At 39.1% G+C, this 24,451-nt stretch overlaps 1 protein-coding gene across 3 annotated transcripts in view; it reads right to left on the bottom strand.

Annotated features, from left to right (window-relative positions):
• Positions 1 to 3,199: 3,199 nt before the first annotated feature.
• The window catches only part of MTMR1 (myotubularin related protein 1), a 64,719-nt gene continuing 43,467 nt past the window's right edge, over positions 3,200 to 24,451 (bottom strand). For all 3 annotated transcript variants that reach the window (XM_036740292.1, XM_036740291.1, XM_036740293.1), the window contains 2 exons: positions 15,445 to 15,621; positions 3,200 to 4,366 (listed from right to left, as the gene is read on the bottom strand). In XM_036740292.1, coding sequence (XP_036596187.1) covers positions 4,202 to 4,366; positions 15,445 to 15,621 — 342 coding nt within the window. In that variant the 3' untranslated portion in view covers positions 3,200 to 4,201. The remainder of the gene's footprint in view (positions 4,367 to 15,444; positions 15,622 to 24,451) is intronic.

A 24,451-nucleotide genomic window follows, 5' to 3' on the forward strand; every position in this document is an offset into this window, starting at 1 on the left:
CGAAGCCAACACAGCATTTTGTCCAGTATCAGACTGTCTGTATAAATGGACATGTGAACAGATGGTCCAAGTCACTAGATGAAAAGCAAATTAAAAGAAATGCAAATTAAAACAACTCTAAAATTTCACCTCATACCCATTAACGTGGCAGCAAGAAAAGAGATAGGGAGAGAGAGATTAGCGAAATCTGCTTAGAAAAGAAAGAATCGAGTGGCTATGAGAAGACAAGAACCCTACTGCCCTGCTAAGGAAACTTTTCAACTGGCCCAGCCATTCTGGTAAGTAGGAGATGAAGTTTGATGCAGGGAGCCCTTGTTTCCATCCTGGATAAGTCCTGAGAACTCTGTCTGCTCTAGGCAGTTCTGTCATATAATGTGCAGAGAAAGGGCCAATTTTGTAAGAAATTGATACAAAGTGAACTAAGCATATCAAAGAAAACCAGCTATACAGTGATCACAATCACATAAGTAAACGAAAAGGACACTAAGGTGTTCTCACTAAACGTGACAGACACAAAACCTAGACAATGAGCAGTCTTGGTCCTCTGCCTTTGCTAGTGAGAAGGAGGACTGCAAGTGTACACTGGCAGCTGGGTACCTGGTTTTGCTTAGCTGCTTTTTATTTGTTACATGACAGGGTTCAGTTGGGATTAGGACTATAGCAAAAAATGAAATCTAAGATGATAAAACTTAATTTAAAAAAAACAATTATCTTCCTCCATTACTACTAAATCATACACTCAAAAACTGAACTTCTACTTCTATTTCAGTGTGGATATTTGCATTCTCTTAAAAACATCTATTTTCCTGGCAGCTGACTTGGCCTTAATTCCTGCATCTCCAGTGGCACTTAGGTACAGAATTAATAATATGCACGTGTGTGTGTGCACACATTTATTTTAAAAATGGAGATGATAATAGGGTTGTTGGGAAGATAAAATGAGAGCACTTCATACAGACATTTAGTCACTGTATAAATACTTTCATCATTATCGTCATTATTAGGGGGCTTCTCAAGTAGGTAAGTCCCCCAGGAGGCCCTGAGTTTTTCTGATCCCCTCCTATACATTCTTGCAACAAACGATATTTAAAAAAAAAACAAACTTCTGAAAAGTACATGTAGCCAAAGTTTGTGGGGAAAAGACTGCCTGAAATCTTTCCTCTGGGGAATCGTTTCACCAGGAAGGGGATAAACAGCGCACATAAAACAGTACACTCTGATCCTGGTTTACCTTTAGCAAAAAGGGAAATGGTATGAAGACCACGAATAAGCCAAGCAAATAAAATACTGGTCAAAGCCAAAGTACTTCTCAATTTCAGCCAAAACACACAAGACCTATAACAAACGTAGTTCAAGTACTTATTTTCCCCCAAAGGAAAACAAACCAAAATACAGCTAAAAAAAGAAAAATGCCAAGGTAAACAGGTATCAATTTTAATACTAGAATGAAACTTTCAGATGAGACAAATACAATATGGTACCAATTTTAAAACTTGAATTATATATAATTTTTTTACTATCATACACCTAAAAATAAAATGGAAAAGTAATCCCTTCTATAACAAAACGAAAATTCAAGTGCTTTTAGATACAGAAAGACACCCCCCCCCAAAAAAAAAAGCTTTGTTGTGCTTGTTTCAGATCACTGGAAGCGATTTCCTGCCCCAGACAGTTACCCTGGAGCTGGGATGTGCTCAGAATTCATGCCCTGGCCTCAACAGTGTGGTCCACTATGGTGAAGTGGCCAGTTGATCTGTGCTGCAGGAGTGGGGTAGGAAGGAGGCAATGCCCTAATTAGGCCATTCTCCAAATTCCATTCCTCCCACCAAAAGGCCAGCATATCTAGTCAATAGTAACTAATATAATACTCGATTAAATGATCTGGTACTGAAAGGGCCATTTAACCTATTCTACATAAGAGGACTGCTGTAGCTATGTGATTGTATCAAATTTCAGGAAGAAAAAAGGAGGGAAATGAATTTTTAAAAAATTTCCGTTCATCACAATTTTAAGTCTAAAAGAACAATCAAATGAGGTAAATACAACATGGTGCCCATTTTAAAACTTGATTTTAACAATTTCTCTTATTATTATACACCTAAAAATAAATGTATCTGACAATCCAGCAATCCTTTATACTTGGGGAAGTCACTCATGTTTGCTGGCTAAGATGAAGCACTAACTATCCTTAAACATAGCATTCAGGTACCTACCACAGACAGTAAAAATTAAGACCATAACTGAAACTATAAAACAATTACGCGGCCTACTTTTTTCTCTAGATCTTATATAAATGTTTCTGGCACCATACTAGAAAATAACTTCATGTAAGAGAAAATCTAAGATACATATAGGAAGACTTTTGGGATACCCTGTATTTAAAAGCTTGGCTTGAAACTTATTGAAACATATCTATTTTTCAATTATTTAACTGTAAACATTTAAAAAAGCAAATTCTCCAAAATGAAGTCACCATAACCTCGTTGTTAACATACAGTAATTTAGGCCAACTAAAGTCTCCTGAGGGCAGTCGATGTTCTCCTTTTGATAAATGATGGCTTATCTTTTTGTTCTAAGTTGGTGATGTTGGTCAGAGTTCTTAGTGCTGTACGTTAATGTACATTTCACTTGGCATGATGAGCAAGTATTAATATGCTGGCACATGGTAGAAACCTACAATGTCAATGCTATAAAATATATACCACGTAAAGGAATTAAGAGCTATAGACCTAATACATACAATCAATTGATTAGTACTACATTCATGGAAACCCTGATTGAGTCATGAAGCTCAAGGCCAGGAAGTAGAGCTACATGAGGTAACTGTGCACAGAAAATTCCCCATAAATGAAGTGACTAGCTTTAAAACAACTAGTTGCTTTAGTGGTTGAAAAGAAAAAAACAAAAAGGAACTTTTTACACCAAGAGTCTATGCCTGATAATTTTTTTTAAAAAAGATAACATGTAGTGGATAAGAAATGAACTTGAGAAAAGGTATTCCAATAAAATTAGAAATATTTGATATAAAATATACACTGGGGGGGGGGGGCGGCAGTGGCTAGGTGGCACAGTGAGTAGAGCACCAGCCCTGGAATCAGGAGGACCTGAGTTCAAATCCAGCATCAGACACTTGACCACTTACTAGCTTTGTGACCTTGGGCAAATCACTTAACCCCAATTGCCCTGCCTTCCCCCCTCCCCTGCAAAATAAAAAAAAAAAACAGAAAGTAATTTCAACTTAAAGGAATCCAATCAAACGTAATATTAAAAACAAAATTAATGAAGTCCTTTAAGTTCAGCAGTTTGGAAATGCAGGAAACAATGTACAACCATTGATACTCATGCAAATAAATAATACTAGACTGGTGTGCACATTGCAAGACTTAAAGTGCTTCTATGCTATTGATACATAAATTTTTGAGGACCTGATCCAAATGTACCATACTCTAAAAGATTACCAAGAGATTTAACTAAAATAATTTCATGTACAACAGATTCATCTGACACCCTTCACAAGGGAATGTGAACGTGTCCATTTTAAATGTGAAAAAGCATTAAAAGAATTGGCTCTTTAAAAAAGAAAATCTCATACATTACTTGGCAAGGATTATTCTTTCCATCAAGGAAACATCTTACCGCAAATGCAATGTCTTTTCTTTCCCCATAAAATATTAAAAATTGGTTTAAGTTTTATCAAATAACCTAGAGAAATCACTTAACTGGCTGACACATGATCTTTAGGTACAAAATGTCTTGTTTGTAATGCATTCACTTTTGAAAAACACCTTGATGCTGCCTTCAAGGTAAGCATGACAGTCTATTTGCACTGGCTTCTCAAAAGCTGCCTAAGGCATAGTGCTTTCCCATATAATCAGTCTGATAGAACCCCTTTAAAGATTGAGAAATTGTTCATGATTCAAAATTAAGTCACGACTGCTCACAAAACAGAGTTCTGCAAAGATGTCAAAACAGCCACGCAAACGACCAATTATTGAAAACGCCACAATACAGAATAAAGAAACTCTTGGCCTAAATATAAAAAGACAAAATTCTACGCTAACAATTACAAAACCCCCTTTTCACAACAGTGTGTATTTTGCGGGGGGAGTGGGAAGTTTACAGTATACTAAGATAGTCTTAGAAGTATATTCTATGTATGGATAATCCCATTTTAAGAAGCACTCCTGGCTTCCACGACACATCAAACAGACGTATGTACTGGAGTGACTGAGTGGGAAGGTGAGGACCCTCGATCTGAAGACGATGAAATAGATCGTGTAGCAGCTTCCCGCTGTAAATCTTCCACCCTCTTCTGAAGTTCTGATCTTATGGCAAGCAGCTCCTTAAGATTCTGGTGAATTGGCATCTGGTGAGTCACAGAAACAAAGTTAGGTTTATTAGACATCATAAAAACATTTTTTAACATTATCATTTAGATCCTGGCATAACTGTTTTTTTTTTTTACCCAACATGAGGCTATTTGTGAGGTGAAACTCAATTAGAGAATGGCCTCTTCTTTATATACTTTAAAACATGCACAGTGAATTCTTTGTCTCCCAAAATCAGAAATCTGAGCTGTATGAAAGTTCAGAATGCTTGTCCATAGGAATAATAGAAAAGGTTGAGAAAACAAAAGCAGAAGAAAAAAATGTCCTTTTTAAATGCTACCAAAACTTAAAGTCACACTAAACAGGCATAAATGGAAACTGTATCAGAGCACACATTCAAAGCACATTTTGTGCTAACTTTCCCCCTCATTTCTAGCTCTCTTGGTAGCAGATATTTAAAGGACAACGAGCAAGGTGAAGAATAAAAAAGACAGTTATCTTGCTGTATATAAGCATGATGAATTCAACAACATAGGTGATGAAAATGAGGTATGATGCTTCAAACTCTGAGTAATGAACTTTATACATGGATGTCTACCTAGATATTTTAGAATTTTTATATAATTTTACTGACAAAATATGTTCGTTTCATTTTATACAATTAAATAGTTGTGTCTTAGCAGACAGAATGGTAACTTAGCAAAAAAAAGCTTCAATAGGTTAACATTAAATGAGATTAAGTTCGATCATTTCTTCCTTCAAAAGCTGAAGGAACCAATGAGAAGACTATCTAATCAGGGTCAGATTCTCACCAACTGGTTACTGGTGTGGAAATAATGGGGACTGAGTGGCAGTGAACACTCCCTGTTAAAATACGTGATAGAGAGGAGGAAAGCAAAGCCAGCCCTAGCCTGCCATAAACTCAGACTTGGGGAGAATACATTTCTAGGCATTTAGAGAAAAACTAGATAGGTCCCATCACCTACGATTTTACAAGCGAAGTCAGGATAGGAAGCCCTTGAGATAAATGATATTCTTAGAAACAATTGTGATGAGGAAGACAACGAGTCATCCAAAGAGACCTAGACAGATGCGCAAGTTGCTTGTGGACAGATAGGAAATTTTAAAAGACACGTAAAGACAACAGAAGGACAGACGATGGATGGTAAATATAAAGGTACAGTCCCATCGTGTAAGAAGAGTATACCCTGCTCAGGGTGTTTCAGGCCACGATAATGTACCACGTCAAGAGGCAAAACTGCTTGATTATCAGCTTCTCTTTTCTCTTCCAACCAGTTATCCCTGGATAGGCAAGGACAGAAAAAAATGGGTACCAGGGAGTTGATATCCAATCTAAGTCGGGGATAATAAAAGATATCCCCCAGATGAGAAGGGGGAAGAGAGGGAAGGGAAAGAGAATGAAGACATACACAGTGAATTTCTGGCAAATACGCTAGAAGTTAGTAGATATATCTAGAAAAGGAAACAGAATCACAGAACCTTAGAACTGGAAGAAACCTCACAAACGGACTAGCATCCTTTACTCAAGACTTCTAGGCTTCACAACCCTTCCCAGTATCTATCCAGACTGTCTTGTTATCTCCTAAACTTCCCTGTATGTTTTCCCTACTCTCTGCCCCACATTTTTCCACCTCAGACTTTGGGCATAGTAATCAATAGAACCACTGCACTGGGAAGGGTGTCTCCAATGAGAGCCTCCTGGATTACCTCAACATCCCACTGTCTCTCCTGCCCAATCACTCTCTGTCTACCACTCTCCTATATACGGTGTCTTCCCTTATTAGAATGTGAGCTCTTGGAGTCTCTCCCTTTCTGTATCTACAGCCCAAGGGCTTGGTAGTGTTCCCAGCACATAGGAAATACTTAGAAATTCTTATTTGTTCTCAATCTGCCAGTAGGCAGCTATGTCCCGTTTTTTCTCCAGTTCTGCCCTCTGGGGCCAAACAGAACAAATATGATTCCCTCTTCCACAGGACATCCTTCCAATACTCAAGGAGTGTTGTATCACCCCAAGCCCTCTCTCCTCCAGGCAAAAGATCTCTAGTTATTATTTAAATTGATCCCCTTGAGGCCCTTCACCATTCTGACTCTCCTCTGGATGTACACCACTTGATCAAAGTCCTTCCTAAAATGTGGTGTCCAGAACTGAATACAATGCTCAAGCTATGGGCTGCCCGGGACAGAGGATAGTAAGACTGCCACTTCCCTAGTCCTGGACACTGGCTCTCTTAATGCATCCTAAGGTCTCCTTAGCTTTCTTGGTTGCCCTATTACGCTGTTGACTCACATTGTGTTTGTAGCCCACTAACAGCCCCAGAGCTGCGGGTACTTAGCCATACATTCCCCATCTTATGGTTGCAAATTAGATTTTTTTAAACACAAGCTTAAGACTATTTTTGTACCAAATTGAATTCATCTTATCAGATTTTAGCACAATGTTCTAACTCCTGAAGATCTTTCTGAATCCTGCCATTTTGTCATCCAGTTTTAGCTATCTTTCCCAGCTTTGTCATCTGCATATTTGATAAGGGTTCCATCTATCTTTCTCCAAGTCATTAATATCAATGTTAAACAGCACAGGGCCAAGCACAGGTCCCTGAGGCATTCCACTGGAGACTAGTGTTCAAGCTAACACCAAGTAATGAATAATTCTTTGGGTCTGGGCATTCATCCAGTCTCAAATATATGTAAACTATACTATTAGCAATCCCTTTTCTCCATCTTCTCTAGGAAAAATAGCAGGAGACACTTAATTTAGAAAAATACTTTGCTATAATCTAAGTAAACTATATCTATAACATTACTCTAACTAGTCACCCTGGCCAAAAAGAAAAGGAGGTCAGGAAAACCTCTCCGTAGGTAGTGGGCTAACTTCTCACTAAGGGTCTTCAAGCAAAGGCTGGATGACCATTTGTCATGTATGTTGCTAGTGTTGATTCATACCTTTATTACTATGTGTGAACGTGTAGTTTTCAGTTTTTTCCCAATATAAAATTAACCACAGTTTTGTTAATAAACTATTTTGATGATGTATGTACACTTATCTCATTGATTTAACTTTGCATGTGTATAAATATACAAAAAGAAGAAAACTTTTAAAAATTCATGTAGATTCTACTAATACACTTCCTGGCCATTCTAATAGCTGGCTCTACCAACAGGTGATCTACGTTCAGCAAATTAAACCCCAACGGAACGCAACCTTGTCTACAAAACCAGTTAAACATACTAAGGGACCTGTCATTTCCTTGGTGTAGGAAACGCCTATCTTATCTGCAATTTCTGGTCTTAGAGAGCTGCCTAGAGCGTTGACAGGTTAAGTGACTTGCTCTGGGTCCCATAACCACTGCGTGGTAGGGATGGGACTTGAACTCAGGTCTTCCTGGCTTTGAGGCTGGTACTATGCCACACACTCTTATGATTTAAACACAGACACATGCTTAGTGTTGGTGACAGTCATGACACAGAGAATGGTATAGATGAAATTTTTCATACAACTGTACGGTTATCAAAAATATTCCAAAAGGAAAACAGAAAACTTTGAGCCCTTTAAAACTATAAAAAGCTATGCAATTCATTTCTTTGAATCTTAGAATTTCCCAGTCCAACTCATACCTGACTGAGAATCCTCAGTCACAAACAAGTGGCTATCCACCATTTGCTGAAAGACTTTTATGAGGGCAGTTCCACCACTCCCTCCCTCTTTGTCACTTTCTGGGTAGCTGTAACTGTCAGGAAGCTTTCCTTCTATCATGCCAACATTTCCACTCACTGGTCCTACTTCTGTTCTCTCAGGGCCAAAAAGAACAAAGTATAATCCCTTTCACATGGAAACTCTTCGAGTACTTGAAAAAAGCTATCACTGTCTTCCTGAATCTTCTCTTTCTCCAGGCTACCTTCAGTTTCTTCATCCGATCCTCCTATGACGTGATCTCTCCTGACTGCCCTCCTCTGGATACTCGAAGAGTTCTGTGTACCAGTCCCAGGGCATCTTTCTTCCTTTCTGCCCACTCTAAATATAACTGTCAATTTGAAGAGTCACCAAAAAAAGTACTTTTAAGGGAAGGCACAAGTTAGCATCTTTCATTTGAATCTACTCAAGGATAATTACTCTCATAAAACACTTAGCCTCACTTAATGTTTTTCTAGAGCTTTATATCATATTTGGTTTTCCAGTAGAAACCTGACCACAAAGGAGTAACTATTTTGAATTCACCACTTGATTTAGATTACACAGACAGTTCAATAAAGTTTCTACTGTGATTTAAAGAGATAATGTTTTTCACCTGCTAGATTTGCAAGCTCCTCGAAGGCAGAAAAAAATGCACCTTTTGTCCTCCAAAGAGTCTAGCAAAGTGCTTTGCACGTACTTTAGGCATTCGGCAATTAAATGTTTGTAACATAAATGAGTGATTATAGCCTTTGGAAGGTTGGTCATAGGGCCCTTTCCAGCTCTGTGATTCTGTTAACTTGTACCAAAGTGTTCTAGTACTATACAGGGTGGCCCCCGAAGTGTCAGTGCAGTTGTATGCTATTAAAGCTTCAACATGTTCTTAGACTTCTGGGACACCCTGTATGTAATACATTTGCATCTTCACTCCCCTTTATACAGCACCCTTCCTCTAAAGAACTAAAAGTTACATAACCTTTAAACATGTAACCATTTTCATCACCAAAACTAAAAAGGAAGAAAATGAAGTTCTTGTATATGTTATGGCTCAAGTATGGAATTAGCTAATGGTAATGTTAGCTACCATCTCTAAAAACCTAACACATGAGAAGAAACTACGTCCTTCTTAAACACAGAGTATGGGGCTAGTTAAAGTCAACTTCCACTACCACTGGCATAGAACCAAAACAGTTCTACACATAATAGAAAATGGAAGAGTTAAGAATAAAAACATAAGCAAAAAGGTAGGAGAGTGTATGGTGTGATGTGCTTTCAATTACTCTAAGGTTAAGCATATGCAAAAAAAAATCAGTTCAACACATCTATTAAAGTGTCTCTGTACAAGGTACTGTGCTGTACACTAGAGATGTAAAAGATCATTTAATTTCATAGGATTTCAGAGTTATAAAGGAACTCCACGATCACCTAATCTAACCCATACCCCAAAATCAATCCCTACTCTAACATGTCCAAGTGACAATATTACCAGTAGGCCGGCAATTTGGGGACTAAATAAAAAAAAAACACAAAATGGCCCTTAGTCCTGTGAGGCTTCCTTCTTCTTCAGCAGTAATATTTAGCTTGGCTCCTCAATGTGAAATCCTTGTCCAATGACCAAGGAATTAGCATACTACTGAAGGAACTGAAACATATCAAAAGGGACAACATAAATGAAACCAGAAGATATAAATAGGTTGCACCTATAGAAGAAAAGGTCATAGGCTCTCAGAGATACAAATAGTTGATAGGAATTCATATTATCAAGTACCCAAAAGCAACAACAAACATTTCACATGACCCATGGTCATCTTATCTTATACTGCTCATAGTAAGTATAAGCAAAAAGACTACCACGGAGATGGTCCTAGTTTTTATACTAATCTTTGTTACAGAGGATGAAGAAGTGGAAAAATTCTCTGAAGAACCCAGTAAGAACCTCCAAATTATTAGCTAACATATACTTTGATACTCAGTGACTTCAGGGCAAAGGAGGGCAACAGGGGACTATCATGAAAAATATGGGTCAGGTTTAAGCAATGAAAGAAACAAAAGGCTTGTAGACAACATAGGAAACTCAGATCTACACATCATGAATCCTTCTTGAAGAAAGTCAGGAGGCACTGGACATTTTAACAATGAATAAAATCCCTCCAAAAACAAACTGATAACATCTTGACAGGAAACTACTGGTTACCAACATGAGTTCTTTCAAAATCGGCTATGAGCTGTCAAGATCAAGATGAAAGAAGAAAAAAATAAGAAAAAGTACTGCCCAATTTAAATAGTCACAATTTGGACTAAAGGTAAGAGCTATTGATATTGCAAAATGGGAAATGGATAAAGGAGCCAATTGGACTAGAACCATTTCTTAACAAAGCTTAACCAGTAAAGAGTAAAAACAAAGCAAAGGAACGAACAGCCACAGAGAGAACAAGAGAAACCTAGAAATTGCCGCAGGGCCAGCAAACACTTGATTTTTGCTATATATCCCAATATGGCATATAGGTGGCACAGTAGCTAGAGTGGTGGGTCTGGAGTCAGGAAGACCAGTCAAATCTGGCCTCAGATATTTACTAGCTGTATGACCCTGGGCAAGTCACTTCACCCTGTTTGCCTCAGTTTTCTCATCTGTAAAACGAACTGGAGAAGGAAATGGCAAACCACTCCAGAATCTTTGCTAAGAAAACCTCAATAGAGCACCAGCCCTGGAGTCAGGAGGACCTGAGTTCAAATTTGGCCTCAGACACGACACACTCACTAGACCTGCCTTCTGCCCTGCAAAAAAAAAAAGAAAACTTCAAATAGGGTCACAAAGAGTCCAATACGACTGAAATCACTGAGAAACAACTGATACGGCAGTATCACTAGCTTAAAATATAAATTTATTCAAATTCCTATGTAGGAGGCTAGGGAAACATTTTCAACAGTATTGCCTTATAAAACAATGCCAAGTGGATGACAGAGATATTGGCATAAAGCCAGATCAAGAGCATTCAAAGACCAAATGTGGAGGACAACAAATGAAAATGGGGAAAGATCTGTCTAGCTAACTAGTTTCTCCATCAATGACACCGGCCCCATCATAACTGGATTCCAACATCATGGACTCCAACGTGCTACAGTGTTCTGACTGGAACTATGACTTCAATGGTATAGCAAACTTCTATATTAATGCAAATTTGCATCAAAGTTTGCCTGAGGCATTGAGAAGTTAAATAACTTTTTCAGGGCCTCACAGCCATTGTGTCAAGCCTTGAACCCAGTTCTTTTTTTTTTTAAATTAAGATTTTTTTAGTTTACAACACTCAGTTCTGCGTGTTTTTAGTTCCAGATTTTCTTCTCCTCCCTCCCCCCCTCCCCTGCAAGACAGCATGGAATCCAATATATCTTCTACATATACCTTCACATTAAACTTATTTACACAATAGTCAAGTTGTAAAGAAGAATTATGACCAATGGAAGGAATCATGAGAAAGAAGAAACAAAGCCAAAAAACAAAAAAAAAAAAGGGGGGGGGAAAAAGAGCGAATAGTTTGCCTTAGTCTGCATTCAGACTCCACAGTTCTTTCTCTGGACGGGATAGCTTTTTCCATCATGAGTCCTTTGGAGCTGTCTTTGAACCTTGTATTGCTGAGAAGAGCCAAGTCTATCAAAGTTAGTCGTCACAGAATCAATGTCTGTGGTTGTGTACAATTTCTCCTGGTTCTGTTCCTCTCACTCAGCATCATACCACGTAGGTCTTTCCAGGTTATTATGAAATCCATATCTTCCCCATTTCTTATAGCACAGTAGTATTCCATTACATTCATATACCACAACTTGTTCAGCCATTCCCCAATTGATGGACATCCCCTTGACTTCCAATTCTTTGCCACCCCAAAAAGAGCTGCTATAAATATTTTTGTACATACCAGTTCCTTTCCCACTTGTGTGATCTCTTTGGGATACAGCCCTAGAAGCAGTATTGTTGGGTCAAAGGGTACGTACAATTTTATAGCCCTTTGGGCATAGTTCCAAATTGCTCTCCAGAATGGCTGGATCCATTCACAACTCCACCAACAATGTGACAGTGTTCCAATTTTCCCACATCCTCTCCAGCATTTATCATTTTTCTGTTTTGTCATGTTAGCCAATCTGACAGGAGAGATGTGGTACCTAAGACTTGTTTTGATTTGCATTTCTCTAATCAATAGTGATTTAGAGCATTTTTTCATATGCCTATAGATATCTTTAATTTCTTCCTCTGAAAACTACCTGTTCATCTCCTTTGACCATTTCTCAATTGGGGAATGACTTATATTCCCATAAATTTGACTCAGTTCCCTGTATATTTTAGAGATGAGGCCTTTATCAGAGATACTGGTTGTAAAGATTTTCTCCCAATTTTCTGCTTCCCTCCTAATCTTTGTTGCATTCACTTTTTTTATACAAAAACTTTTCAGTTTAACATAATTAAAATTATCCATTTTGCATTTTGCAATGCTCTCTATCTCTTGTCATATCATGAATTCTTTCCTTTCCCATAAATCTGATAGGTAAACTATTCCTTGCTCTCCCAAATTGCTTATTCCTAAATCATGAACCCATTTTGACTTTACTTTGGTATATGGTGTAAGATACTGGTTTATGCCCAGTTTCTGCCCTACCATTTTCCAATTTTCCCAGCAGTTTTTGTGAAATAGTGAATTCTTAGCCCAAAAGCTGGATTCTTTGGGTTTTATCAGAGAGTAGATTGCTATAGTTGTTGACTACTGTGTTTGAACCCACTTCCTAATTATGAGCATAGCACTTCATCTACCATGCTACATGCTTCTCAAGGCACTACAAGAAATATAAGTGGTACTAAAGAAAAGAAAGAGTAAAAATATCTGAACTGTACCTAATATACACAGAAAAAAATCTGTGCTAGAAAGCAGCAGTTTGGAGGGTGTTGAAAATTGATTCTCAAGTTATCTGAAAGACTGGGAAGAGACTGAGTGATCTGAAAATATCACAGACATTATTACTTCCAAAAAAGTCAATCGATGGGCTATCTGTGGTTACCAACCCAAACGTCTACTGAGGTATGAGAGCTCAGAATAATTTAGTTTTATATAGAGGACATTATTGAAGAAAATATGAGAAAGGAACAGGAAGAATTTCACATACAATACCCTGCCTCCAGTAAACCATATTTTTGTAGTCATAGAACTGACTGAAAGATATAGAGCAGGCCTGCACAACTGCCAAAGGATTTCAGGTGGCCCATGAAAAATGTAGAGGAAAACATCCTCATGTTTTTCATGGGCCACCCGAAATTCTTTGGCGTGCCCTCAAGCTGCTTATATCCATGGGCCACAGGTTGTGCAGGACTGATATAGACAATACAAGATCTACCCTAATTATTTAATTTTTTTAAAAAGCATTTGATTCGGTAGATTAAAATGCAATCTTAACCACTCTTCATTAACAAAGTGTTTCATTTGTATGGTAAGATAATTAAAGTTTACTTGCTAGATTCGACAGAGACAACTGATGATTTCTGATTATAAAGTCCAGTATAAAACAATTAGAAATATGCCCAAAGGATATCGAGCATAAAATCCAAATGGCAGAGGTAATTCGTTTGCAGGTAATATTGTGCCAGCTGTAACAAGCCCCAGAATACTTCAGAGCCTCCCAAAGAAGATTTATAATCACTCAAAACAATTTGACCTAGCTGTAGAGGAAAAATTAAGAGTTCCTGTTGTCCAAACTATGATATGTAGCTGAATAGGCAATCTTTAATGCTAGTCTTTCATTCATATATCTTGGACAGACATCATGGATGGACAATTAAGTGGGCCCAAACATGGAGAGGAAGAGAGAAAGTGGGCTGGATTCCAATTGGGAAACTGAACAATAACCCCAAGATTCTCCTTTAAACAAACACTCATCTTTAAACACCAATATTCCTGTGGAAATGCCATAGGTCTGCCAATAATAGGACAGCACAATCTCTAAAAAATCAAATTGTGGGTCACCCAAAGGGCAATAGAGTGGCGCATGGTGAGAGTAATTAAATTGCAACATATTACCAACAATGAATTCCATGCAAAAAGTGTCATAAAAGATATCAAAAGACACGATGACAAGAACAAGAGATAGGCTGGACATGTGATGAGAGTGAGGGATAATCAATCAACTGCATATATGTTCCATTGGTAACTGAATAATGTGAAAAGACTTAAAGGACAATCCCTAGCATGTTTCAAGGATCCCTTGTAGGGGATTTAGAAGAAGAAGATATGGACAGGAGCTATACAAAATGAAAAGGCATGGATAGGTTATAATCCATACCTTTGAAGGCATCCCTATTCCACACTTCTGAAATCACACACTAGCTGTGTGACTAGCCTCAGCTTCCTCATCTGTATCTTTGCCAAGAAAACCTCAAATGGGGTCACCAAGAGTCAGAAGTGACTGAACAATGGTGACAATGACACCGAAAACAGATTGATATATCTTCAATATCTTGGAAGGCCAAGGCCAAGTAAAGGGAAAGACACATGTAAGGAAATCAGCTTGTTTTTAGAGGCAATGGTATAGAAGTTCAATTTGTGATCCTCTTGTTCCCACACACACATAAAAATGAGGGACACAAGAAAAACCAGGACATGTCTTAGCATGGGAATGGATTGTAGGAGGACATCAGGACCTCAGGGTGGCAGTAGACAAATGGCCAGAAACCGGCATACTGGGACAGCTAGACTTACCAGGGTTGTTTATCCCTGAGTTCAGTATTATTTAATTTATTACCCTGGGGCAAGTTTTAAGTGTATTAGGGAAGAAACATCTTTCAGTATTTCTTAAAGGCAAGTACTTATTTTGCGAATCACAAATATGCTGCCAAATTTACAAATTATTTATATAAACCTGTCAAAACATTTCAAATATAATTGTTACTTTTTATGATGCCTTTGTATACAGATATGCATATCTGAAGCACTCAAATGCTTCATGTATTGTTCTCTTCCTCTAGCGGACAGCATTATATAAAGCAAGACAATCGAGGTTCAAGTGCAGCACCTAGTAAGTGCTGAATATATAGAGGAAGAAAAAGCTTGGATGAGCTAATGGAGAAATCTAAATACCTAAGTACAGTGACTTCAAAAAAGCTAACAGAATAGTATAGATCCCTGGTAAAAACTTAGGAAGGACAATGCACTCACAGCTACTGAAAACAACAATGCTGAGATGAGCAGATAAAGTGTAAGTTGTTCCATATCAGGAAATACCTTGTCAGGATCAATGGAGCAAATAAAAGATCACTCAAGAATGAGAGAAGAGAAGCAAATTTTCACCATCATTGTATGTCAATATTAATCATACATCCTTTTTTATACTATTTTTACTGGAGAAGCGAGAGAAATGGTTTTTAAAAAATCAAGAAAACACCCCAAATACCTGAGGTCTCATTCGTGGGTTCCATCGGACATAGTAGTTTACCCACAATTCCAAATGATTCAGACTAGCAACAGGATATAAAACATGGTTTTCATAATTCACATAGAAGGGATTCGAAAACTCGTCCAGTTGGCTGTTGATATAAGACCATAAAGAGATAGTTTTTGTATGCACACCCTAGAAAGATAAATGGAAAAACAAATCAATTCCTCTTCAACGTTTTCATGATATGCACAATTATTACTAGTTTTATTGAATCAGATTAGAATGACAAATTAACATCTCTAATAATCATATAAATATTAAAAAACATGCTAACAAGGGCATACAAAGACGAAAAAAGAAAATCCCCTGCCTTCAAAGAACTTACATTCTAATGGAGGGCAGGGAGAGAGGAAGAATACAAGATGTAAACACTAAGGAAGTAATTTAAGGAGGGAGAGTATGAAAAGAATGCACACTTCAGTCAAGGCAAGGCCAGGCTGTGTAAGGGCACAAAGATAGAATATCCACTATAGGGAACAGCCAATAGGCCCATCTGCCTATATTGTAGGGCACACAGGGGGTAATTATATCAAGTAATATGTATCAAGCATGTAAACGGAGATGAGAGCCAGATTTTAGAGAGATTTAAATGGGAAGCTGAAGAATTTGTATGCTATCTCAGAGGCAAAAGACAGCCAATGACAATTTTTAACTAGTGGAATGACCAAGAATCCCAGCCAAGTTAGCCCTGGGAGGGACTTCAGTGGCCACTTAGTCCAACCTATACTCAAATGAATTCCCACTATCACATACTTGACAAGTGATCATTCAGATTCTGCTTGAAGACCTTCAATGGGGATGGGGAACCCAATACCTCCCAAGGTAGCCCATATTACTTTTGACAAAATCATATTATTAGGAATTTTTTCCATAATAGCAAGTCTCAGTCTTCCTTTTTGCCATTTCCACCCAATGCTCTTGGTTCTGTTCTCTGGAACCAAGTGAACAACTCTTGAATGTAAGTATCACATTCCCTGTGAGTCTCTTCTCCAGGCTAAACATTCCCACTTTTTTTCAACCAATTCTGATGTGTCTCAAGGGCATTCACCATCCTGGATATTCTTCTCTGAACATTCTCCACCTAATCAATATCCTTCCTCAGCTGTGGTGCTCAAAACCAAGAATGACGCTGACACTCTGAGGCAAAGAAGAGAGAGGCTCTAGCAGCTATACTTGTCTTCCAGGAGCCCAAGATCACACTAACTTTTATGGCTGCCACAACACACTGCTGACTCACGTTGACACTGCAGTCCGCTAAAACTCTCAGTACTAACCATGTCATGCCCATAAGCTGATTTTTTTTTTTGAACCTGTGACTGGGAGGAATAAGGAGAAGGAAAAGGAGGATGACTATGAAATTGTAAGTCTGAGTGACTGGAAAGATAGAAGTGTCCGTCCTCAACTGAAATAGGGAAGAGATAGGTAGAGGGGTAGCTTTTAGGGGGAAGATAACAAATTCCATTTTGTACATGTTAAATTTGAGAAACATCTGCAGACCTATGTCTTAGAAATGTTAGTTTGGTGGTTGTGTGGAGGATGGGTTGGAAAAGAGAGATTTTAAGCAAGGGGAACAACAAGGAGGCGATTGTAATAGCCTCAGTGAGAGACGATTCGGGCCTGTAACAGGGTTGTGGTCAGTTGGAAGGAGATAAGGGGCCAGATGCAAGAGATGTTGTGGAGATAGGATTGCTAAGATTGGCAACTGATTGGAAGTGGGAAGGAGGTTAAGGGAGAGAGAAGAGCATTTGGCATTTGCAAAATACCTGTCTTTACATGGCTCAAAGGTGGGGACGAAATCAAAGTCCAAGAGACCTGTCCTGACCTCACAGAAGCTTAGAGGCCGTTAGGCACCAATGTCAGGACATATGATTTGAAGCTGGAAGGGATTTAGAGAAGGTTGGAAACCTATCATATTTGACTCTTCCCTCTGCCTCACCTACTATAGCCCATCAGTTGCCAAGTCCCATCTTTTCTACCTCCATAATGTCTCTGACATCCATTCTCTTCTCTCTACTCACATGGCCACTATTCTACATGAAGTCTTCACCTTCACTCGCCTAGCCTTTGTGGATAGCATGTTAGGCTTGGAGTCAGCAAGACCAACCTGGCCTCAGACATAACTAGCTGTGTGACCCTGGGAAAGCCACTTCACCCTGTCTGCCTGTTTCCTAATCTGTAAAATGAGCTGAAGGAAATGGCAAACCACTCTACTATCTTTGCCAAGAAAACCCCAAAGGGGGCCATGAAGAGTCAGACACAACTGAAACAACTAAACAACAGCAGGTTTCTTTGTGTCCATTATACAGCTGTCAAAATAATCTTCCCTTAAGGCACAGGTGCAACCACACCTCTCTCCTACTCAACAACTTTCAGGGATTCATAAAGGCCTCAGAATACTGTTTCAAACCTTCTACAATCTGGCTCTCATTTAATTTCCCAGCTTTATTTAACACAAACCTCCCTCACTTCATGTTTCAGCCAAAGAGCTAACCCCCTGAACTCAGCAGGCTAGGCCCTTTGCCTGGAGCACATTCCCTCCTCACTCCTACCCTTCAGATTCCTTGTCTTCTTTCAAGGCTGAGTTTAGTACAAACTCCTTTGGTTAGCCTTCCTCGATTCTGTCCTTTCCTCAAATATCCCCAGTCTGTTCTCTTCTGTCCCTATCACTTCCACAAGTGCATTATACTTGGGTAGAGGAGAAGTAGGCAGTACAGAGGAGCTGACAAAGTGGGGTACTGCTAGCAGGAAATCGGGGATTTCTGAAGCCTGCCTTTGATACTCCCTAAACTGTGTGACCCTAGGGAAGTCATTTAACTGCTCTGGGCCTCAGTTTCCATGACTATAAAATAAAAGTGCCGAACTCCATGACTTCTAAGGCCCTTTCCAGCTCCAAAGCCATGATTTTAAATTTCTGGCTTGGTGTCCTGAGTGCCCAGTATACCATAAGCATTTAACAAATGTTTACTCAATTCACTTGCAGGGATATTAGAGCTCATCAGGTTCATTTTATAGATGAGGTAATAAAGGCCAGAGAAGTCAAGTGACTTGTTCATGATCACATGTACCTAAGGAGGAAGGCAGGGATTCGAACTCAGGTCCTCTGACTCTAGACCTACGAGTTTCGTGCTCTACTCAACAAATATTTTTACAGCCAAAAAATAATACAAGAGTTAGGACTGTGAATAAATACATTTTCAGTGTCTTTGCTCTTAGGTGAAATGGCAGAGTGAAGGGAGGTTTCCATTATGGGAAGGCAGAGTTTATATAATCAAAAAAGCATAGGCATTTGTGGGGAAGGGGAAATCCTTATCTAAGGACTGCAAAAGCTTTCACTAGAGAGGTCAAACACAATTTAATTCAACAAATCTTTATGCAATCCACACTGTGTGCAAGGCACTGCGTTATATGCTATACAATAAATGATCCCTCTTTTACTACAGTTATGTTATTTGGAAATACTATAAATATTTGCACTATACAGAAGGAAAACATCACAACTGGTTAACACGGTCTCACTAACATTTTATTTCTTTTAAAAAACAACCAGAAAATAATGTGTAGACTTAGTATGCCGGTTTTAAATGACGCACAAGACAAATGACTATTAAAATGGAAAAGAAGGAAAAAAACCAAATATTATTCAAAAGTAAAAATAAAAAGTCAAACAATTTCAGTGAATTTATCTAGGGTCAACTGGCTTGCCGTCTGAGAGACGCATACACAAAACCAGCTCATTCTGAACTTCTCATTTTTGGGGGCATTCAATTAGAAATTATATTTAATAAAAACCCAGCAAACATAAAACCATTAATTTCATATTTCAGACTTCCTCTGGCTTTATTTTTAGATTCCTAATTCCCTTTTCACAGTGTGAACATCTATTTCTAGTACAATGATGTCATAAATTACACTTTGAAGGAGCTTTACAACACTTTGTCAGTTTACAAAACCAGTTTGGTAACGATGAAAGCAATAAGCAAATATTCAGCTCCACCTAGTGGGACCTAAGAGTATTTGAGAGAACTTACAGAGCTGTCAGAGTTACCCACTACAAGTGTTATAGTATCTCACATAAAAAGGTTTAGTTCTCAAAGCACCAAAGAATTGGTACTGGCAGCTTGACCTGTGGCTGTTCCATAGCATTAAACAAAACTCCAGATGTGTCCAAAGGAAAAACTGCAAACAGCCCACTATAAGTATCAAAGACAATTACAGCTAGTTATTGTTAAAAAAAAATGAAAATGTCTATGTCAGGGGTGGGAAACCTGTAGCCTTGAGGTCACATGTGGCCCTCTAGGTCCTCAAGTGTGGCCCTTGGACTGAATTTTACTGAGGGGATTTGTTCTGTGAAGTTTAGATTTAAAGGGTCATACGTGAGGACATAGAGGACCACATGTAGCCTCAAGGTGCAGGTTCCCCAACCCTGGTTTAGGTCCTAACGAAATCATTACTTTTCAGCTTAGTAGTTTTAGTGATGTGAAAACACTCTCACCACATCTCCTTTAAAGATCAATAAAATTCTCAGCACAAATATTTGCAGAATGACAGAACCTCATAAGCCACTTAAGTCTAACAATACCTTAACACATATCCATCATATAGCACACCCAGCTACTGGAGCAGAAGACCCACATTCAAATTGTGCCTCTGACACTATTTGTATGACCTTAGGCAGTCAATGAACTTCCCTGTGCCTCAATTTCTTCGTGTATAAAAAGACAAAGTTGGACTAGATATGGCCCTTGAGGGCCCAGCTCTAGACCTGGGATCCTATGATCACATAAGGAATCATGTAACTCATTTGAAACTCTCTAGCAAGGAAGATTCTTCTCCTTCTGGAAGCAGCCCACTCCACTTCTGGATGTTTGAAGAGTTAAGTTTTTCTTTCCAGCCTAAATCTGGCCCTCACCATATTGCTTCTTTGCTCAGAAACCTTTGGGGCCAAAGCCACTCCTTCCGACGGTCAAAGGACATGAACAGTTCCCTAGAGTAGAGGTGTCAAACTGGCAGAGAAGGCCCAAACCATATTAAAACATAATTGGGGAATGCTTAACTAAAGAAGGAAAAATACAGTACAACAGAGAGAATGTTAATTTGTGTTTTTTAAAGTCAATTTGCAGCCATAGGGATCCATTTTTATTTGCATTTCTTTAGACCAGTGGTGTCAAACTCAAACTATTAACAATCATGTGAAATACTGTTCCAAATACTGCTCTAATGAGAGAAATGCACATCCAAACAACTCTAACGGTTTCTCTTCACAAATCTGATAAAAGATAGGAAAAGTCAGTGTTGGAAGGTTTGTACAAAAACACAACACACTGTTGGTGGAAACGTGAATTGGTCCAACTAGTCTAGAAAGCAATCTGGAAGGATGCCAAGAAGGTGAGTAAAATGTATCCTTTGACCCAGAGATCCCACTGTCAGGTGTACATCACCAACTAAATCGAAGATAGAAAGAAGTATCCCATATTACACCAAAATAATGATAGCAACACTCGTCGTAACAGCAAAACATTGGGAGGGAAATTAGATGCTCATTAATTGGGGAATGGCTAAACAAACTGTGATAGATGAATGTGATAGAATATTACCGAACCACAAGAAATAACAAATATGAAGAACACAGTGGGGCATGAAAAGACTTCTGTAGATGGGTACAAGTAAACTAAACCAAAAAAGTACCATTCGCAAGGATTATAACAACGTAGATTGAAAGAACAATAACAAACCCCCAAATGCTGCACAATTAAAATAACCAACTTTGGCAGTGAAGAAGACGTGAACACGAGCCTCCTTCCCTTCTTTCCAGAATTGAAACACAGCATATATTTCACACTTGATTAAAGCATTAATCAGTTTTAATGAACAGCTTGTTTTTAAACTGTTTGTTATTTGGGGGTGGGGGCTATATTGAGAAACTGAAGTGATGAAAAAATAACCCCCAAATAATTCATAAAATCTTTTTTAAAACCTACCACTGATGCCTTTCTACTGTCCAGTGGATGAAAATACAAACTTCTTACCAGGCAGTTAAGACGCTCAACAATGCGGTTCTAATTTCATTTCCTGCATCACACACTACCCTTTATCCATTCTATGTTTCAGTCAACCTTGCCATGAGCCGTCCCTCATTCATACCCTTCCTCGTCTTCTTTCATGGTTCAGTTCAGGCATCACCCCCTCTGTGAAGTCATTCCTATCTCCCCTGACTTAATGCTTTCTCCTTCAAATTCTGTTATACTCACACTTAGAGATTCTATGCTAGAAGAATCTAAGCTCCTTGAGGGTAGGGATGATTTCATTTTTGTCTTTAATAACAATAATTATAGCTAGCATTTTTATAGTGCTATAGGGTTTGCAAAGCACATTATGAATATTTTATCCTCACAACCCTGGAAGGTAGGTGCTATTATAAGCCCCATTTTACAGAAGAGGAAACTAGGGCAGAGTGGGTTAAGTGACTTGCCAAGGTCACACAGCTAGGAAGTATCTGAGGCTGGATTTGAACTCAGGTCTTCCTAACTTTGGGTCCAGCACTTTATCCATTTTGTCACCTAGCTGCCTTTGTAGCTGATGGAGAGAATACCTAAATGGATGAGGTCACAGATTCATAGAAGCATCAGGGGCTCAAGCTGGCTAACCCCCCTGGGCTCTGCTCCCGACTTTGCAGACTGTCACCATGCCTCAGCTGCTGATTCACCCTGGATCTTTTCTCTTCTAACCCTGGAATATATTGGCCAGGCCAGTACTCTTCTCCCACTGGTGAATTCCTCTGAGGGCCTCCATTTTGGGCAGGGGTCTAGGCCAGCTTACTTTTTTTCCTCTCCTGTCTCAGCCTCTGACTTTACAGACTTTTGACACTCCAACTGTCTCACTGCTCTTCAGTTCCCTACTGTGTTATCTTTCCCCATTAGAATGTAAGCTCCTTGGGGGCAGAGTCAAGATGGCAGCTGGAAAGCAGGGACTTGCCTAGGGCTCTCCCCCAGGACCCTCCAAACACCGATAAAAAATGGCTCTGAACAAATTCTAGAACTGCAGAACCCATGGAATAGCAGAGGGAATCAGGGCTCCATAGCCCAGGACAGCCTAGATGGTCCCTGGGTAGGGTCTATCGCACGGAACTGGGAGCAGAGCCCAGTGTGGGCTGTGCCCAGACCAACCAGACCAGGAGTCGGGCAGAACAGGCCCTAGCGCCCTGAATCAGTGAGCTGTGGCAGTTACCAGACTTCTCAACCCACAAACACCAAAGACAACAGAGAAGGTTAGTGGGAAAAGCTGCAGGGGACAGAGTGAAAGGAGTTGGTGGTTCAGCCACCACCCCGGGGGCAGCAGAGGTGGTGCAGCTACAGAACTACAGCTGCAGTTGCTTCCAGCCCCAGGCCCACCTGGTGGGAGGAATTAAGTGGCAGATCCCAGCAGCACTGCAAAGCCTGCTTAGATCTGAGTCTGGCCAGGGTTGGTGGTTCTTGGGGGAGGAGTATCACTGGTGTGGCAGAGCTTGCTGTGCAGAAATAGCTCTGAAAACAACAGCGCAGCCCCTCAAGCTTGGGACAAAGTACTCTCTACTCCACAAGCAGTTGTACCCCGACGAAAAACTCAGGGGTCAAGTAGTTGGCTGGGAACATGGCCAGGAAGTGAAAATGGACTCAGATTCAGACTCAGACTTTGGAATCTTTCTTTGCTGACAAAGACGACCAAAACATACAGTCAGAAGAAGTAAACAAAGTCGAAGAGCCTACATCAAAAGCCTCAAAGAAAAACATGAACTGGTCTCAGGCCATGGAAGAGCTCAAAAAGGATTTGGAAAAGCAAGTTAGAGAAGTAGAGGAAAAATTGGGAAGAGAAATGAGAAGGATGTGAGAAAACCATGAAAAACAAGTCAATGACTTGCTAAAGGAGACCCAAAAAATACTGAAGAAAATAATACCTTAAAAAATAGACTAAGTCAAATGGCAAAAGAGCTCCAAAAATCCAATGAGGAGAAGAATTCCTTGAAAGGCAGAATTAGCCAAATGCAAAAGGAGGTCCAAAAGATCACTGAAGAAAATACTACCTTAAAAATTAGATTGGAGCAAGTGGAAGCTAGTGACTTTAGGAGAAATCAAGATACTATAAAACAGAACCAAAGGAATTAAAAAATGGAAGACAATGTGAAATATCTCATTGGAAAAACTACTGACCTGGAAAATAGATCCAGAAGAGAGAATTTAAAAATTATTGGACTACCTGAAAGCCATGATCAAAAAAAGAGCCTAGATGTCATCTTTCAAGACACTATCAAGGAGAACTGCCCTGATATTCTAGAGCCAGAGGGTAAAATAGAAATTGAAAGAATCCACTGATCGCCTCCTGAAAAAGATCCCAAAAAGAAAACTCCTAGGAATATTGTCGCCAAATTCCAGAGCTGCCGGATCAAGGAGAAAATCCTGCAAGCAGCCAGAAAGAAACAAAGTATTATGGAAACACAATCAGGATAACACAAGATCTAGCAGCTTTCTACATTAAGGGATCGAAGGGCCTGGAATATGATATTCTGGAGGTCGATGGAGCTAGGATTAAAACCAAGAATCACCTACCCAGAAAAACTGAGTATCATGCTCCAAGGCAAAATATAGATTTTCAACAAAATAGAGGACTTTCAAGCTTTCTCAGTGAAAAGACCAGAGCTGAATAGAAAATCTGACTTTCAAACACAAGAATCAAGAGAAGCATGAAAAGGTAAACAAGAAAGAGAAATCATAAGGGACTTGCTAAAGTTGAACTGTTTTGTTTACATTCCTACATGGAAAGATGGTGTGCATAATTCATGAAACCTCAGTATTAGGGTAGCTGAAGGGAATATACATATATATATATAGACAGAGGGCACAAGGTGAGTTGAATATGAAGGGATGATATCTAAAAAAATAAAATCAAATTAAGGGATGAGAGAGGAATATATTGACAGAGGGAAAAGGGA

The sequence above is a fragment of the Trichosurus vulpecula genome, chromosome X (genome assembly GCF_011100635.1).
Source record: "Trichosurus vulpecula isolate mTriVul1 chromosome X, mTriVul1.pri, whole genome shotgun sequence".
NCBI classification, from domain to species: domain Eukaryota; kingdom Metazoa; phylum Chordata; class Mammalia; order Diprotodontia; family Phalangeridae; genus Trichosurus; species Trichosurus vulpecula.